The sequence below is a fragment of the Ascaphus truei genome, chromosome 3 (genome assembly GCF_040206685.1).
Source record: "Ascaphus truei isolate aAscTru1 chromosome 3, aAscTru1.hap1, whole genome shotgun sequence".
Lineage (NCBI taxonomy): Eukaryota > Metazoa > Chordata > Amphibia > Anura > Ascaphidae > Ascaphus > Ascaphus truei.
Window position 1 is genome coordinate 199,578,858 of NC_134485.1, and position 19,896 is coordinate 199,598,753.

Genomic DNA, 19,896 nt, shown 5'->3' on the forward strand with positions numbered 1-19,896 from the left:
GCCCTTGTCACATCTCTTGGGTTCAAATATCACCTCTATTCTGATGACACAAATTTACTTTTCTACCCCTGACCTTACACCTGCTGTACAGACCAAGGTTTCTGAATGTCTCTGTGCGATATCATTCTGGATGGCCCTCCGCCGACTTAAACTTAACTTGACAAAAACAGAGCTCCTCATATTTCCTCCCAAATCTGGCCCTACTACCTAGTTCCACATTATTGTTGGAAATACTATCTTACAGCACAAGCACACTGCCTAGGGGTCACACTCGACTCCTCTCTCACATTCTCCTCTCACATTCAAAAGTAACTAAAACCTGTTGTTTTTTCTCTCAACAATATTACAAAGATACACCCTTTCCTCTGTTGCTTGACTGCTAAAACTCTGACATAGGCCCTCATTCTCTCCCGTCTTGATTACTGTAACCTCAAGCTGCCCGGCCTTCCTGCCTCTCACCTGTCTCCCCTACAATCAATCCTAAACGCTGCTGCCAGAATCACTCTACGATTTCCTAAATCTGTCTCGGCGTCTCACCTGCTGAAATCACTCTCCTGGCTTCCTATGAAATTTCATATCACACACTCAATTCTCCTCCTCAGTTTTAAAGCTTTACACTCTTCTGCTCCTCCTTACATCTCAGCCCTAATTTCTCGCTATGCACCATCCCGACTCTTGTGTTCTGCTCAAGGATGTCTTCTCTCTACCACTTTTGTATCTAAAACCCTCTCCCACCTTAAAACTTTCTCACTGACTTCCCCACACCTCTGGAATGCCCTTCCCCTCAGTGCCCAACTAGCACCCTCTCTATCCACCTTTAAGACCCACCTTAAAACACACCAGCTTAAGGAAGCATTTGAGTAGCTCCACGGCTGATAATTTTACACCTCATACATAAACCTTGGCCTCTTGCAGACACACTTACCAGAACGTTCTTCTAATGTCTCTGTACGTTCTTCCTACCTACCTATTGGATTGTAAGCTCTTCGGAGCAAGGAGTACTTTTCCTAAATGTTACTTTTATGTCTGAAGCACTTCTTCCCATTATGTGTTATCTGTATTATTTGTTACTTATATGATTGTCACGTGTATTACTGCTGTGAAGCGCTTGTCACTGGAGACCAGGACTAATACCAGGGTCAATATCACCAGACAGAACATGAGAGTTTATAAAATTAATGTATTGGAAAAGTATATCCACAACTACACAAAACACACAAACATCACATACCCAGTTGGGGAAACCGGGGGATACCCTGCATAACTAGTTGCAGGGACCTCCTTGCAGAGATTTCCCCTGTTCTCTCTACTTGCCCAGTGCCTACAGGACTGTTTTTCAGGCTTGAGATCAGCACTGGAGTGGACACTGCAGTTTCTTCTTGTCACAGCTACACCTCTGTTAGGCAACGCTTATAGTGCCGGCGACGCGACGGTCAGTCTACGTGGTCGCTGGAAAAATAAAATAGAGATGACTTCCAGCGATCGCGACCAAACCGACGCACCGCGCCTACTATAAGCACACGCGATGGCGGCAAGGCATTTGTTTTGCCGCAACGTTGATGTCGCCGTCACTATAAGCACAGCCTTTGCCGGCGACGCAACGCTGCTTAAAAACAAATGCATTGAATCTGTAGCATGCGCTTATAGTAGGTGCGACAGCGACGTGAATCTCTGTAGTCAGTAGAATTTGATTTTTACAGAGACGGTCTCATCATGTGACAGGCTGTAAACCAATCAGATAGCTTCTGATGCAGGGAGAGGTGTGTGTGTGTGATTGTGTGGGGGGGGATTGTGTGTGTGTGAGTGTGATTGTGTGTGTGTGGGATCAGGGCCGCCAACAGAAATCATGGGGCCCAGGACAAATGAAAGGAGCAGCCCCCCCTCCCCCAACCCATAGCGCACCTACCACAGAAATATTTTTTTAGCGCGTAACTTTTACTTAACCCCCCAATACATATAAAAATACCCCACTCCCCCCAATACATCTACAAATATACCCGAACCCCCCCCAATACATCTACAAATATACCCCAACCCCCCCAATACATCTAAAAAATAGCCCAAACCCCCCCCAATACATCTACAAATATACCCGAACCCCCCCCCAATACATCTACAAATATACCCCAACCCCCCCAATACATCTAAAAAATAGCCCAAACCCCCCCCAATACATCTACAAATATACCCCAACCCCCCCAATACATCTAAAAAATAGCCCAACCCCCCCAATACATATATAAAATACACCCCCAATACATATAAATATCAGACTTACCTTGGGGATGATCTCAGGTCGGGCCGGTGGCTGCAGGGGGGGGTCGGTGTGCCGGTGGCTGCAGGGGGGGGCGGTGGCTGGGGCCCGGCGGCTGGCGGGAATGCGGGGGGGCGGTGGGTGGCAATGGCGGTGGCCCGGCAGCTGGGGGGGCTGACGGGACTGCGGGACGCCGGTGGCTGGCAGTGGCGGGGGCCCGGCGGCAGGTCACAGCAGTTGCTCCCGGACCTGCCCCGCTGCAGGCACCTGTCAGTCCCACAATGGCTGCTCGTGCACGCACCGGGCCTCCCTCTCACGCCGGCGCGCCGGGAGCTTAGCACAGCTGACTTCCACCCGGCACCAAGTGCAGCGGGACTGCCGGTGTTGGCGTCCTGGGCCCCTTGCATTCATTTAAAAAAAAACAACGCACCTGGAACGCTGCACCCAGTGCCAGGTCTCTCTGACGGCAGCGCTGGAAGTCAGCTGGGCTACGCTTCTGGCACGCCGGAGTGAGAGGGAGGCCCCCGCAGTTCCGCCAGCCGCCGGGCCACCACTCCCCCGCAGCACCGCCACCCGCCACCACCCCCCCCCACTCCCACCGCCAGACACCGCCCCAACCCACCACCAGACACCGCCCCCCACCGCAGCACCACCAGCCGCCGGGCCACCGCCCCTCTCCCCTCCATCGTCCCCAAGGTAAGTCTGATTTTTATATGTATTGGGGGGTTTGGTTATATTTATATATGTATTGGGGGTGTATTTTATATATGTATTGGGGGGGTTGGGTTATATTTATATATGTATTGGGGGGGTGAGGGTGTATTTTTATATGTATTGGGGGCGTATTTTTATATTTATTGGGGGGTTGGGGGCATATTTTTATATGTATTGGGGGTTGGGGGTGTATTTTTATATGTATTGGGGGGTCGGGGGTGTATTTTTATATGTATTGGGGGGTCGGGGGTGTATTTTTATATGTATTGGGGGGTCGGGGGTGTATTTTTATATGTATTGGGGGGTTTAAGTAAAAGTTGTGCGCTAAAAATAGTTTTTCCATGGTAGGTGCGCTATGGGTGGGGGCCTGCTCCTTTAATTTGTCCTGGGTCCCATGATTTCTGTTGACGGCTCTGATTGTGTGTGTGTGTATGTGTTTGTGTGTTTCCGTAGCCAGCACTATAAGCGCAGCCTAAGGCCGCGGCCATGTTCCCTGCTTGCTGGCGGAAGCGCGCTAACGTGCGCTCCCGCTCAGCACTGAGCCCTTACAGCCGCATTTAGAGCGGCTTTAGTAGGGGCTCACCTGTGCTTCCGCAAGCGCGCGGAAGTGTAGGTCTTAGGGGAATTTAAAATGCACCGCTTGCCGGCGCGACAGGCTGGTCACGTGAGCGGTTTGCCCAATGAGGGCGAACCAGCTCCGTGACGTCACTGGCCCGCCCCCGGCCAGTGACGCGCCCGCCCCCAGACAGCGCGTGCGGTAAGCAACCGCAAGGCCAAGGAAAGCACCCGCTTTCCCTGAGCCTCAGCACACCTCAGCACGCCAGCGAGCCTGGCCGAGGCCTAACACTCAGCAGGCTCTGTCTGCTAGGGGTCTCCCTCCCCACCTTTTTATACACTTATAACATAATATTGTGACACTCAGGGCCAGGTGCTGCCTGATTGCTGGGTATAACTGCAACATAACATTTGCAACATAACAAGGATACAGGGAAAGGTCACAGAGCAAGTTGCAACAATTCTCCTGCAAACATATTAACCCCTGATTCCTGATATGCTGGAACGAAGCAAAGACATACATACATACATAACATATAATACAATACCAATGTATTACTGACAGGTAGGGGTAATGGCAGACTTAACCTTTATTAACAGCAGCCATATTTACCCCTACCGTCACAGAGCCATTTACATTAATGGCGCTATATAAATAAAAACATACATACTACATACATTCATACATAGCTAGTAAACCTACTCACAGACAGTTGTTTTGACCCTTTGGGTCTCATCAGTGTGAAGCTGGTTACTGGCTCTGCAATGTGAGGCTGGAAGTGGTTACAACCAGACACAAAATAAGTTATACTATTACAGTATGTCATTTTGCTCTGATTGAGCTTAAGGGATTCATTACTTAAAAGCTAAATCCTTCAGTTTTGGCTATGCAATACTGCATTTTGAAGATTGTCTCATACTGTATATGGTAGTTTTGGTAAAAAAAAAATTAAACAAAACTTATGTATTCAAATTGTAGTTGTTTTGTGCACTGGGCACTCTTCAAGAGACAGATTTACTAATTAGTACTATTCCATAAAACACCTTCCAGGTGGTTTCATAGCATATTCATTATGGGTCTTTGATACAGCTCCACCTAAGCTTTTCTGCCCACTTGACTTAAAGACCGAGATCAGTGTGATTGTCTGTCTGTTGTGGAAGAATTGATGCATATTGAAAATATAGCATTTTACATAGGAATAGTAGGTTTAGTGTCACATTGCTCTAATGTTATGCTTTTGTATATGTAGTGGGTAAGCATAATGATAATAATAATATTAATAATAACCTACGGCCCTGGAAGCACTTCGATACTTTGTAGTTTTGTTGTTAGTAAGGTTCAAGAGTTGGATGTCCTTCAGATTGTCATAGCCTTTCCTTAGTGCGTCATCGTGATTATTCAATAAATCCCCAGGTCCTGCAGTGCAATCAATGTAGCTGGATAATGCTAGGCCACTTCGCAAAATATAAAAAAATTAATTAATGGAAATGGTTAATGGTAATCAAACCAGTTGTAAAATCAGCAATGAAGAGATTAAGTTATTGCATTAGATATTACATTTTATGCCAAGCTGGTAGAAAGGCACAGCCTTTTAAAAAATGTTTTATAGGTGATTCAAAGTTATTGGGTATCCAAAAGGGAGGTATATAAGCCGTTAACTATCTTGGTTGCTGCATGAACCTGCAAAGCCTTGCTCTGTTGTATTTTGCATAGTCTTTCGGAAGCCAAGGCATTAATAGACACCAGTTTTCCAGATGGAGCACCAGAGGCTGGCAAGGGAAAAGCAGCTTAGAGAGGAGGCTGAGAGAGCCAAAGAGGAGCTCGAGCGACGCCTTTTCCAGCTGGAGGATGAAGCCAGGCAGGCCAACGAGGCCCTGGTGAGTGTTCAAATTCAACTGTACCCTTCCATTGTCCGAGGGGTAAACAACATTTCACCAGTAATGGTCAATATCATATTATCTATGTAGGAGAAGCATGCTTTGTCTTTTTTTAATGGCTACATGATATATTTTCTGGCTAGATTAAGTATAGCATCTCCATTATTGGTTTTACCTTCTCCAATCATATATTTCCTCCCTGTCGGCAATTGCTACTACATATTAATGCTGACATCCATTAGAAGACTGTGCTAGGCCCATGGAAAAACATTCTGGCTATTGACTTTAGATTAGATATAGTTTCTGGCAATCCTTGGGATAACACATTACATATGATCTGTTTATCCCCTCCCCATAAAAACACTTTGACTTGCAGATCAATTTTAGCCCATTTTCACAGAGACTGGCAGCCTACATAGAGGATGGGAACTTTCATTTGGGAGGTCCATGTTACTTGTGCTTATTTATAGTATAAGAGTACATACAATGTCAGATGCAAAATACAAAAGAAGGATTGGGGATAACATAAGTAAAGCATGAAAGGAGAAAGTAAGTTAACCAACAGGACATTCTTATCACTCATTTGTACCATAGTATGTATGTATGTACTAGATTTGTAATATTTAAATATTAGTGTTTTGAGTAGGTTTAGGAAATACTATGGGCCATATTTTCTTAGAGGTGCTATTCCATCAGTCACACACAGCCCTTGAACACACCTTATGGCCAATGCAAATGACCATAATATGCCTTATTTTATAGCAACTAGTAAATATGGGATTAGCTGTAATACTTGGCTTTATTCAACAGTTATAGCTATTAGGACAGCTCCAGTTTTGATTATTTCTTAAGTGAGTAGAATTTGCATATCAGAAGAATTTAGGGCAAAAGTTAACCCTGCCTCTTCAGTTCCTACTTCACTCCTTGGCCTATCTGTGATAGATCTTTGTGTTATGGTTTGCAGCTTCGATCAAATGAAACAGCTGAGCTGATGGCTGAGAAGGCCCAGATAGCAGAGGAGGAAGCAAAGCTCTTGGCGCAGGATGCAGTAGATGCAAGGATGGAGCTGCAACGTCTGGAGATGGCAGCACTCAAGAGTAAGGAAGAGAAGCGGCTGATGGAACAACAGATAAGAGAATCTGATCTGATCACAGTAAAACTCATCAAGGAATCAGACAGAAGGTGAGCTGTGACTTTTAACATTCCTGATAAGAGTTTATAATAGTAGTATGAAGGAGATAAACCACAACATGTTGTACAGCCTGCCTGCAATGCAAATAGAAAATGCTGCACACCAATACAATCAAACAAAATGGATACATCCACTGGCGCTCCTGGTCCAGGGATCTCTGTGTGGTATTCCAAGCTAACATGGGTAAATGGAAGAAGCAAGGCACTACGGATTCAGATAAAGTTAATTTATTGCCAGTAGATTGACGTTTCGGCCTCAGTGCGCCTTTTTAAAGAATAAATGGCATAGTACAAAAAAGTCACTAATGTCCCATAAAAATACCCAACACCAGGTGTCCCTCGTTAATCCGCATCAGTGTCGTCATCATCCAGCGCCGTTCGTCTCGGCACGGTTGTCGCATCACTCCGGTCACGCTACTGCTTCATCCACGATCCTCCCCAGGGCTCCATCCCCCCTTCTCATAGGTTGTGGTGAGATTTTGCATACACTCGCGTTATCTCCGCGTGTGTCTGACATCACTACGCATGGGCATCGGTGCATTCTACGTAGTCCTCATCTGTAGATGTATTGCCGTTGCTGGGGAACCTCGGTGCGTGACATCATCACCTGGTGCCGTCCTCGCCGAGCGTCCCGATTTCTCCGCATCGTCATCTGTGGATGTTTATCCGTTGCTTGGCAACCCGTATTTTCGCACGGTTGTGTAAATTATTCGGTACATAATTGTTAAAACGGCTAATACAACATCAACATTTCCCAGCAATTTCAGTTCCTCTAGGATGAATAACATAGAGCTATACTGCGATCTTGGTATCAACATGTCATTATATCCAAAAGTAAATAAAGTGCTCTTCATATCTCCATAGATAAGCTTAGTGATGTTTAAAAATTATAATGGGTAGCCATATCATGAATTAGCTAAGATTAATTTTCAGAAAGTTGTAATGAATGATTTAAAAAATCCACAAAAAACATATATACAGACCCAGGCTTCAGATAGATATCATCAACAGCAGCAGCAGCAGCAAGGTGAAATCTAAGGCTGCGCTTATAATGCCTGGCGACGGCGACGCAACGTTGCTCCAAAACAAAGGCATTGTCGCCGTCGCAAGTGCTTATAGTAAGCGGCGAGCGACATCGCGACCAAAAATTTTGTAGCCGGTCAAATTTAAATTTTCAGAGGCTGTCGCCACATGTGACAGCCTCTAAACCAATCAGTGGCTAGGTCGCTAGCGACGTCGCTGCAAAGTGAAATGCAACTTTCGCGGGTGGTGACGGCGACGGGTGACGTCATCCGTCGCGTCACTGTCGCGGGCACTACGCGTGGCCTAAGGATGACATTGTAAAATCTCTTTTAAGTTTCAACGCTCAATTGACCTTCGGCAGAGGTTGAAGTGCATGTAATTCTATCACTGATGGTGTATCTTTTACCACTCCTTGGGTGCGAGAATTCTGTGGCAGTGTTCAAACTATTACACACACAGAGCAATTCTGCACCTAAAACAGCCCGGTTTTTGGGCACTTAGGAAATTAGGTGTTATGTAGTGTTCTTTTTGTCTGCACTAATGAGCAAATCCTTCAGATTTTGCCCTCTCAGGTATGTGAATCTGGGAGGCAGCTTGCATATTTTGTTTAGGGTTGCGTCACTCTCCAAGATTTTCCAATGTTTTATTATGCTTTGTCTGAGAAATTTGCTTAGTGTATTTAATAACTATCATCATTCTCTCTGTATCATCTTGATGTCTTGTTTGTAAAATTGGTCGTGTGAATGCCTTTTCTATCATTGTCTTTGAGTGTCCCCTAGAAGGAAAACAAGATTTTATAGCCTCACTAGCTGATATACCCGGCGTTGCCCGGGATTGAATGGTCCCGCTCCCCCTCTCTCTCCGCCCACCCCCTATCTCCGCTCCCCATTGCCCTCTCTCTCTCTCCTTCTTCTCCTTTCTCCCCCCCTGTCTGTTTGTCCCCTGCTGACAGCAATCTGGGTCCCCCCCTGCACATGAATGTGACCGCTCCCCCTTCACATCACAAGCCCACCCCCCCATTCACACCTATGTCCCCGCCCCCACCTTCACATCACTGATGTGGGTGACTGAGTGTGTGCGTTGGTGGGTGGGTGGGCTAGTGACATGAGATATTGACTGGGTTGAGATAGTGATTTGCGTTAGTGACTGGGTGGGTGAGTTAGTGACTGGGTGGGTAGGTGGCTAAGTTAGTGACTTGAGTTAGTGACTGGGTGGGTGAGTTAGTGACTTTGTGGGTGGGTGAGTTAGTGGGTGAGTGGGTGAGTTAGTGACTGGGTGGGTGAGTTAGTGACTGTGTGGGTGATTTAGTGACTGGGTTGGTGACATCTCCCCCCCCCCCAGCAGCCCCCATACCTCAGGCGGCAGATGCCTGAAGATAGCAGGCAGGCCTGCATTCCCCCACTGCATCCCCCCCCCGCACCCCCAATATCTCATGCGGCGGCATGAAGATAGTGGGCAGCCCGGCATTCCCCCGCCCCCCCCCCCATAACTCACGTGGCGGCGGAGGCATGCAAATATCTATCGGGCTGGCATCCCCCACCTGCACCCCCCATACCTCAGGCTGCGGCGGCATGTAGATAGCGGGCGGGCCGGAATCCCCGCCCTCGCCCCCCACAGCTCACGCGGAGAGGAACCTTTGGGGAGGTGGCTGTGAAGAGGGAGGGAAGGAGGCGGGAGAGGGTGGTGCAGCTGCGGCGTCGCCCCTGAGTGTTGTGAGTTGATGGGAGCAGCAGCAATAAAAACAAAAAATAAAATAAAAACAATCAACATGAATAACAGCAGAGAATTTCAACTGGAACGGAAAAATTGCTTCAGCTTGCTGAAAATGCACGGGGACACCTTAACAAACGATTATTAAGATTTTAGTTGAAAGCGCAGAAAAAACGAGAAATCCCTAACAAAAAAGGGATAAGAAAGTGTGACTGGGAGGGGGTAACCAGGCTCACTAATAAAGGTTAAGCCCACTTGGTTGCCCCTGAACTGTGTTTTATGGTCTTAGAGTGTTAGCTCTTGGACCCGTGTATTGCGCATGTGTTGCCTTGCAGTGTGTAAGGCTGCGCTTATAGTGCCGGCTACAGCTACGGCTACGGATGACGTCTCCCGCCTCCGTAGCCCAAGCGAAAGTTGTAATTTGAGTTTGGGAGACGTCTCTTGCTACAAGGGGAGTGACAGAAGGCAGAGGGTTGGGGACAAGAGCAAGGGGGACGGCTGAAATGGAGAGGAGTTGTAATTTCTGTTTGCATGCTGAATTTACTTTACTTTTACTTTAAATTACGGGAGAATTTACTATTTTAATGTTGTTCATGTAGTGTGTTTCACTTGACAGACACACAAACACACACAACCCCCCCAACCCATAGCGCACCTACCACGGAAAAACAAATTTTAGCGCACAACTTTTACTTAACCCCCCAATATATATAAAAAATACACCCCCAACCCCCCAATACATATAAAAATACACCCTCACAATACATATAAAAATACACCCCCAACCCGCAGTACTTATACAAATATACCACAACCCCCTCAATACATATATACAAATATACCACAACCCCCCCCCCAATATATCTAAAAAATACCCCAACCCCCCCGATATATCTAAAAAATACCCCAGCCCCCCCAATACATATATAAAATCAGACTTACCTTGGGGATGATCTCAGGTCAGGCCGGTGGCTGCAGGGGGGGGGGGTTCTGCAGGGGCTGTGACTGCAGGGGCTGGCGTGCTGCGGGGGGGTGGCAGTGGCGGGGGCTGGCAGTGCGGCGGTGGGGCGGTGGCTGGCGGTGGGGCGGTGGCCTAGTGGCTGGAGGTGCTGTGAGGGGGCTGGTGGCTGGCGCGACTGCGAGGGACCGGTGGCAGGTCACAGCAGTTGTCACCGGCCCTGCCCCACTGCAGGCTCTGTCCCACACTGGCTACTCACGCGCGCGCCGGGCCTCCCTCTCATGCTGGCGCGCCGGAAGCTTAGCCCAGCTGATTTACGGCACAGCCGTCAGAGAGCAGCGTTTTTTTTATTTTTAAATGAACTGGCCCCGCCGCTCAGGTTAACCACGGGGCCCAGGACGCCAACACCGGCAGTCCCCCCCTGTTGGCGGCTCTGCACAGAAATCACACACACACAATCCCACACAGGGCCGCCAACAGAGGTGTCTGCCGGTGTTGATGTCCCTGGCCCCGTGGGTCGCGGCCGGGCCAGTTAAAAAAAAATCAGTTAAAAAAACGCTCCCGGTGCCGGGTCTCTCAGCAGCACCGGAAGTCAGCTGGGATAAGCTTCTGGCGCGAGAGAGAGACCCGGCGCGCACACGAGCAGCCGCTGGCCGCCGGCCCCCCACAGTCCAGCCAGCTACCGGGCCCCCGCCACCTACCAACCCCCACAATCCCGCCAGCCGCTGGTCCCCTGCCACCGCCCCCCCCCACCGCTCCCCCCCACTGCCACACCGCCCCCCCTGCAGCCACCGGCCCGACCTGAGATCATCCCCAAGGTAAGCCTGATTTTTATATGTATTGGGGGTATATTTTATATATGTATTGGGGGGTTGGGGTATTTTTAGATGTATTGGGGGGTTAGGGTATTTTTAAGATGTATTGAGGAGTTGGGGTATATTTGTAGATGTATGGGGAGGGGAGTGGGGTATATTTATAGATGTATTTGGGGGGTTGGGGTATATTTGTAGATGTATTGGGGGTGGGGGTGTATTTTAATATGTATTGGGGGGGAGTGGGGTATTTTTATATGTATTGGGGGGGAGTGGGGTATTTTTATATGTATTGGGGGACTGGGGTATATTTGTAGATGTATTGGGGGAGTGGGGTATTTTTATATGTATTGGGTTAAGTAAAAGTTACGCGCTAAAAAAATATTTCCGTGGTAGGTGCGCTATGGGTTGGGAGGGGGGGGCTGCTCCTTTCATTTGTCCTGGGCCCCATGATTTCTGTTTGCGGCCACATTCCCACACACGCACAATCACACACACACACACACACACACACACACACACACACACACACACACACACACACACACACACACACACACACACACACACACACACACACACACACACACACACACACACACACACACACACACACACACACAATCCCACACACACACAGAGACATCCCACCTCTCCCTGCATCAGAAGCTATCTGATTGGTTACAGCCTGTCACATGATGAGACCGTCGCTGTAAAAATCAAATTCTACTGACTACAGAGATTCACGTAACTCCGTCGCGCCTACTATAAGCGCATGCTACAGATTCAATGCATTTGTTTTGAAGCGGCATTGAGTCACCAGCACTATAAGTGCAGCCTAAGGGATACAGGCTAGTGTAAAGGAAGAAGGTTAGCTTACACTATATCATAGTATGCACTTCACATGGTACAGATAGGCTTTATATAACTTTAGAGATTACATAACACGATTTGCAATATAAAGATTTAAAAAAATTTTATGTAAAATATACTTAATAGTCCACGTATTGCAGGAACTACTGCACTCACCAGATCAACCTCCTAGTCCTGCACTCACCAGATCAACCTCCTAGTCCTGCACTCACCAGATCAACCTCCTAGTACTGCACTCACCAGATCAACCTCCTAGTCCTTTCAACGGAAATATTTTCAATGTGGCTATTAAGGAGACAGGAAGTGATCAGCTGCCCAAAATCACATAAATAAATCCTCGGCCCTCCTCTGCACACCGTACAAACTTGTATCCAACACAAGTACTTCAAGTAGTAGTTGCTTTTAATTGCAGAGATGTATAAATATCACACAACATTTTGGTGGTAACCCCATGAGCTGACGAAGGGCTTACCCCTGAAACGTGCAATCTTTATACATCTTTGCAATTAAAAGCAACTACTATTTGAAGTACTTGTGTTGGATACAAGTTTGTACTGTCTGCAGTGGATTTATTTAAAATTTACTTAACAGTGGCGATAAAAGTCCTAATAATAGATAAAGATAACCTGAACAAATGATACTTTTTCAACATTTATTTATCCTCAAATAATTCAACATACAATATTTGTGTGTGAAAAAGTACGTGAACCTTTAGATTCAGTGCCTGATGGCACCCCGTTGAGCAGCAATGACTTCAGCGATTTCTGTAATTGATGGTCAGTCTCTCACATTGGTTTTGAGGATTTTTTACCCATTCCTCCTTACAGAACTGCTTCAACTTATAACCTACTTTCGGTTCAGCTTCAGCTCACAGACAGATGGCCTGACATTCTCCTCTAGAATTTTCAGATACAATGTAGAATTCTTGATTGTGTCAATAATGGCAAACCATCCAGGTCCTGAGGCAGCAAAACAGCCCCAAATCATCACACTCCCACTACCACGTTTGGGATGAGGTTTTTCTGTTCAAAACGCAGTGTTTGGTTTTCGACAAATATTATGTTTCTCCTTGAAGCCAAAAAGTTCTACCTTTGACTCGTCTATCTACAGAACATTGTTGAAGAAGTCTTGTGGATCATCTATGTGCTCTCTGGCGAACTTAGATGGACAGCAATGTTCTTTTTAGAGAGCAGTGGTTTCCTCCTGGCTGTCGTTCCATGAATATTATTCTTGTTCAGTCTTTTTCTGATAGTTGAGTCATGAACACTCACATTATCCAAGGCGAGAGTGGCCGGCAGATCCTTGGATGTTACTCTTAGGCCGAGCTTATTGTGGTGGAGTTGTGCGTGCGCGCGCACGTCCGGCACAATTCTGTACTTGCTATAGTAGTTAGCCAAGTGCCTGCACGCCTCCCGGCGATGTAGCGCCTTGACGCAGCAGCGTTTTGAGAAGATAATAAATGTTGTCTTCTCAGGCAGCTGCCATTTGACGTCAGCATCATGTGAGCTGGTTCAGCCAATGAGGGTGAGCCAGCTTTGTGATGCCCCCACCATGCCTCCGCCCTCGCCCCCACCATGCCCCCAAACGCCTGCAACACTATGAGCACAGATCGCCTGTGCTACAGCAGCGCGGCACGGATGGAGCTCGCACTCTCACAAGCAAGCGGAGTGTATGAGCTCGGCCTTAGGTTCTTTGTGACTTCCTGGATGATTTGCCGGTTTGTACTTGGAGAGATTTTGGTAGGGCGAGCACTCCTGGGTAGAGTGACTGTGGTCTTGCACTTTCTCCATCTGTCTGACTGGGTTTGGTGGAGCCTCAAATCCTTAGAAATGGTTTTGTAACCTTTTGTAGACTGATGAGCATCAATAACGGCTTTTCTGAGGTCCTCAGAGATTTATTTTGATCGTGGCATGATGTGTTTCCACACACCTGTATGGTGAAGACCAAACTCACAAAGTTTCTGATCTTTATGTAGGGGGGGGGGGGGGTGCCACCCAAACTCACCCCTGAAGATCTACCTAATTATTTAAACGGTAAACTACAAGACAAGTTTAAATACCTGATCCTCTTTAATTTAGCTGATAAACCAGGGTTTCACTTACTTTTGCACATACCCTGACTCATAATTAATTATTCATTCTTTGTCTAATTCATACATCATTTTGTTTCAAAAGACATGGAATTGGTTAATATAAACCCTATTGGATATTTAAGAAAGGGACCACTGCTTTTTTAACTTGTTTATTAATGACCTTGTGGTTGACATAGGGAGAAAAGTCTCCATCTTTACTGATGACACTAAATTGTGTAAGGTAGTAAAATCAGAAAAATTAGAATGCACTAGCACTCACCCTGTCCACAGTTCAGCTAGAGGTGCTATGATCCACACTGCAAGATGCTTAGACTACACAAAAATCAAACTGGATCAGCACTCAAAAAAATAATAATGAAGGACTTACGTTTTGCTTTTGGTCTCACCAAGTTTCTTCTTTAATGTATCAAAAAAGCAGCAATACAGAAAAAATTCCACACACAGCGAGAAGAAATGTTAGCAGACACACACTGTTATATGTACACAATAGAGCAACATTTCAAGGCCTACTGGCCCATTCGTCAAGCCTTTAGGAGTGCTTGTAGACAGCAGGCTTCCCAATAATGCCTAATGTCATGCAGTAGCTGCAAAGGCAAATAAGATCTTATCTTGCATTAAACAGGGAATGGATGGAAGGGAAGAAAGTACAATTATGCAACTGTATACAGCATTAGTAAGACCACACCTTGAATAGGTAGTACAATGTTGGGCCCGCTCCACAAAAAAGAGATTTATAGAACTAGAAAAAGGGCAGAGAGGAGCAGCCAAATTAATAAGGGAGATCGAAAATCTGATATAGGAGAGGCTAGCTAATCTAGATTTGTTTACATTAGAAAAGGGGCATATAAGAAGGGATATCATAAGAGGGGATATCATAACTATACAAATATATTCAGGGACAGTACAAGGAGCTTTCAAAATAACTATTCATCCCACGGGCAGTACAAACAGCACAGGGTCATTCCTTAAGGCTACGCTTATAGCGACGGTGACGTCAGGCTGCGGTCGCTGGAAAAATCAAATTGAGATGACTTCCAGCGATCGCAACCAAGCCGTCGCCCCGTCGCGCTTACTATAAGCGCACGCGACAGCGGCAATGCATTTGTTGTGACAGCTTGTTGTGCAGACTTAGGTTGACGGAGAGGAGATTTCATCAGCAACAAAGGAAAGGGTTATTTACAGTTAGGGCAGTTAAAATGTGGAATTTATTACCCATGGAGACTGTGATGGCAGATACAATAGATATATTAAAAAAAAGATTGGATATCTTTTTAGAAAGGAAAGATATACAGGGATATACCAAATAAGTAAACATGGGAAGGATGTTGATCCAGGAAGACATCTGATTGCCATTATCAGAGTCAGGAAGTACATTATTTTTCTCCTTATGAGATATCATTGAATGACGTTTCACTGGGGTTTTTCGTTTTTTCGTTTGCCTTCCTCTGTCTGAGGTTGAACTCAATGGACACGTCTTTTTTTTTTTTATTCAACCTCATCTACAATGTAACTATGTAACCTATGGATATATTAGGCTACCACTGCATTTTTTTTTTTTCCAATGTTTTTATTAGGCAGTTAGGTACTACAGTTTACAAGACAGTTAACAAGCCTAACATTTTTCAAGGCAACATTTTGGGGGGGGGGGGTGGGGAAACAGAGTGGCAACAGCAGTTGTCAGGAGGAAAAGGGGGAGGATGTTGTCTTCCGAGAGTGAAGACAGAGAGGGGGGAAAGGAGGTGTGGGGGAGAGAAGGGGAGGGAGTAAGACAAGGGGGGGTAGCCCATTTGACTAGTGAGTGATTCTCTGTTTGGGGTCTGAGTCCCTTATGGGGAGAGGAGAGGCCTCTACCGTGTTGGGTTTGGTTGACGATCTCTGGTGAGGAGGAACCAAGGTTCCCAGATATCCTCGTAGGCGGGGATTTTTTGCCTAACGGTAGCGGTAAGCCTTTCCATGATCATTACCTCGCTAAGTCGTTTTTTAATCGTGCCCAGTGCCGGCGCTGTTGTTTTCCTCCAGGAGGCCGCAACACAGCATCTCGCCGCGGTAAGAATGAAGGATATTAATTTCCTGGTGGGCCGCACTATGTTCGGCATAGGTGCAGCCAGCAGGTAGGTCAGTGGTTCAATAGGAACTTCTAGGTCAGTGACCTCTTTTATCAGAATTTGGACTTTGGCCCAGTATTTCACAATTTCTGGACAGGTCCACCAGATGTGGGCCATGTCCCCTCTATTACCACAGCCTCTCCAACATTGGTCTGAAGCCAGAGGGTAGATCTGGTTTAATCATGCTGGGGTAAGATACCAGCCGAACATGATTTTGTAAATATTTTCTTTAATTGTAGTGCATAGGGAAGTTTCTGAGGCTGCCTGCCAGATTTCTTCCCAAGTCTATCTTTCTATATTAATATTCAAGTCAGCTGACCATCTGAGCATGTAATCATGCTGTGTGGGGGTCGTTGTGTGCATTAGTACGTTATATATATCTGAGATTAGACCCCTCTGGTAGGTCTTGGACTCACACAGGTTTTCGAACGTAGTGAGAGTGGGGTATTCTGGAAGAGGGCAGGTAGTTCGTACAAAGTTTCTAATTTGGAGGTATTTGAAGGTGTCCAATTCTTTGATTTTAAATTTGGTCCTCAGTTCTTGGTAGCTCAGGAGCTTCCCTAGGCTCAGTAGATCGACAATTGCCTCTATACCCTGTGTGTTAAAGTGGGCGAACAGTTTAGACCCACATCCCGGGGGGAATTTGGGGTTATTGACGAGAGGGGTGAGTTGAGAACTTGTGGAGGAGAGGTTATATTTATGTTTGTATCTTGACCAGATGTCCCACGTAAAGCGTGAGGTCTGTAGTTTAAGATTGTGTAGGTGACCATCTCCTCTGTCCAGGCTCCAGAGGCAGGCTTGCAGAGAACGCAATTTGGCACATTGAGTTTCCATTTTTACCCAGCAACAGCGGGTCGGGTCTGAGTTCCACATTACCACCTGCTTGAGCTGTGCAGCTAGGTAGTATTTATAAAGATCAGGTACCCCCATCCCTCCTCTGGATCTAGTGGTCATCAGGACCGATCTGGCGACTCTGGGTCTCTTACCCTGCCAAATGAAGTGGAGTAATCTATTCTGTATATATTTTAGATCAGCGGCCGGAACCTGGATCGGGAGTGTCTGAAAAAAGTACAACATTCTTGGGAGTATATTCATCTTGGTAGAGATCATCCTCCCGATCCATGAGATCTGATAACCTTCCCACCGATCTAGATCTTTTTTGATCTGGTCCCACAGTTTCGGGTAGTTATCCCGGTATAGGTCCCGATAGTGCCTAGATACATTAATTCCCAGATATTTAATGCATGAGGGACACCATCGATAGCTAAAATTTAGTTTAAGGAGCTTGACTACGGGGTCAGGGAGACTAAGATTTAGGGCCTCTGATTTGTCGCTGTTGATTTTATAACCTGATACCTTCCCAAATTCCGTCAGTTCCATCTGGAGGTTGGGGAGGGAAGTTAGGGGCTTGGTCAAGGTCAGGATGATGTCATCAGCGAATAGGGAAATTTTGTAGTGTTCGTTAGCAATGGGGATACCTTGGATGTTCGGGTTTTGTCTTATTCTAGTCGCCAGTGGTTCAATCGTGAGAGCGAAGAGGAGAGGGGAGAGGGGGCACCTCTGTCGGGTTCCATTTCTAATGTGGATTTGTTCGGGACCACCTCCTGTTAGTCTTACTGAGGCAGACGGATTTTGATAAAGCGCTTGGACCCCTTTCAGGAATGAGTCTCTGAACCCAAATTTTTCCAATGTTTTGTCTAGAAATAGCCAGTCAATTCTGTCAAATGCCTTCTCTGCGTCGAGGCTTAATAACATTGCTTTTGAATCTGAGAGGTGGGCATTGTCAACTAAATTAATGATTTTACGGGTATTGTCTGAGGCCTGGCGGCCCAGGACAAACCCGACCTGATCCATGTGTACTAGTCTCGGTAGGATTGGGTTATGTCTGTTCGCCAGTATTTTACTATATAGTTTTAGGTCATTGTTCAACAGTGAGATTGGTCTATAACTTCCACATTGGGTGGGGTCCTTCCCTTCTTTGAGTATTAGGGCCAGATTGGCAGATGACATTGAAGATGGGATAGGACTTCCTTCTAGAAATGAGTTGAACAATTGTAATAGGTGAGTGGACAAAATGGGGAGAAATTTCTTGTAATAGGCATTTGTGAAACCATCAGGGCCCGGTGCTTTAGAGATTTTTGAGGCCTTGACGGCCATTTCTAATTCTTCCGCCGTTATAGTGGCGTTTAAGATAAGGCTTTCCTCCTCTGTTAGTGAGGGGAGGTCGCAGTCGGCTAGGTAGTCAATAGCAGCCGTTTGCTCTTTCGAGCCTGGGATAGCAGAGTGGGCTCTTAGGTTGTATAATTTAGTGTAGAATTTAGTAAATTCCTCTGCAATTTTTTTTCCGTTATATAAGAATTCACCAGCACTATTCCGGATCGCCGTTATTTGTGACCTTTTTTGTATGCCTCGTAACTTGCTAGCTAGAAGTCTATCAGCCTTGTTCCCTTTATCATAATACCTCTTACCCGTCCATTTAAGAGCTTTTTCTACGTTTTCCAATTGTATTATTCTTAAGTCATTTCTAGCAGAAGTCAGCTGTTTATAAATTCTCCGGGAAGGGTTATTTTTGTGTTGCTGTTCCAAGCTGATTATTTTGTCTGTTAGCTCTTTGGTTTGTTTGAGTTTGGTTTTTTTCCGATGGGAGGCAATCGAGATGAAATGTCCTCTGATTGTCGCCTTATGGGCTTCCCATAGGGCTGCTGGAGATGAGACTGAGCCTGTATTTATACGAAAATATTCCTTAAGGGATTTTTTGAGCTCCCTTACTGTCCCAGAGTGATTCAATAAGGAGTCGTTAAGTTTCCAGCAATATGAGATCGTTTTTACGAATGGAATGGATAGGGTCATGGTGATAGGAGCGTGATCTGACCACGTGATTGGGCCGATATCTGAGTCTGTGGTGGCTTCTAGAATGTTCTTGGTAGCAAGGAAGTAGTCTATACGGGAATATGTCTGGTGAGGGGCTGAGTAAAAGGTGTAATCCCTTTGCCCCTGATGTTGTGTTCTCCAGATGTCTATAAGAGAGAAGTCTCCCATAATGTCCTTAAATTTTTTCCCCAGTCTTTGTGACTGGGTGGAGTGTTGTCGTCCTGGTAGGCTCGATTTATCTTCTCTGGGGTTGAGAGCCATATTTAAATCGCCTGCAATAAGCAGCGAGGATAGGTATTGTGGGTCAATTTCTTCCAGAACATTTTTTAGGAATTCTGTCTGGTTCTCATTTGGGGCATATAGGTTAATAAGGGCGATTGTCGAGCCTGAAAGTGAGCCATAGACTACAATAAATCTTCCCTCTGGATCTGCCTGGATTTTTGTTAAATTAAATGGGGTACCCTGACGGATCAGAATGGCAACCCCTCTGCGCTTGCTACTATATGATGAGAAATAGCTCAACGGGTACGCATGTTGAAATGTTTTAGGCGGCTCCTGAGACGTGAAGTGTGTCTCCTGGAGGAAAACAACATCTCCCCCCGATCTCTTGATTTCCTCTAGGGCCAGGCGTCGCTTTCTGGTATTATGTAGGCCCTTAACATTTAGGGATACAAACTTTAATGCTTTTTGGTGGGACATTATATCTATTGTTAACGTTCGCTACGTGTGGTCTTTGAGCTAAGGTTAGAGGTAGGCAGTCAAATGGGCAGGAGGGTTAGGGTCGGTGGCGGACCGCTGGGATAGGGACAGCGGGTGGAAAAAGGGAAGAAGGTAGACCCGGATGGGGTCTGAAAGGTATG

General features: G+C 46.2%; 1 protein-coding gene across 3 annotated transcripts in view; it reads left to right on the forward strand.

The window, feature by feature from the left end:
* LOC142489353 (merlin-like) overlaps window positions 1-19,896 on the forward strand; it is a 216,878-nt gene that overhangs the window by 183,351 nt on the left and 13,631 nt on the right. For all 3 annotated transcript variants that reach the window (XM_075589936.1, XM_075589935.1, XM_075589937.1), the window contains 2 exons: window positions 5,279-5,401; window positions 6,366-6,583. In XM_075589936.1, the coding sequence (XP_075446051.1) occupies window positions 5,279-5,401; window positions 6,366-6,583 (341 nt within the window). The remainder of the gene's footprint in view (window positions 1-5,278; window positions 5,402-6,365; window positions 6,584-19,896) is intronic.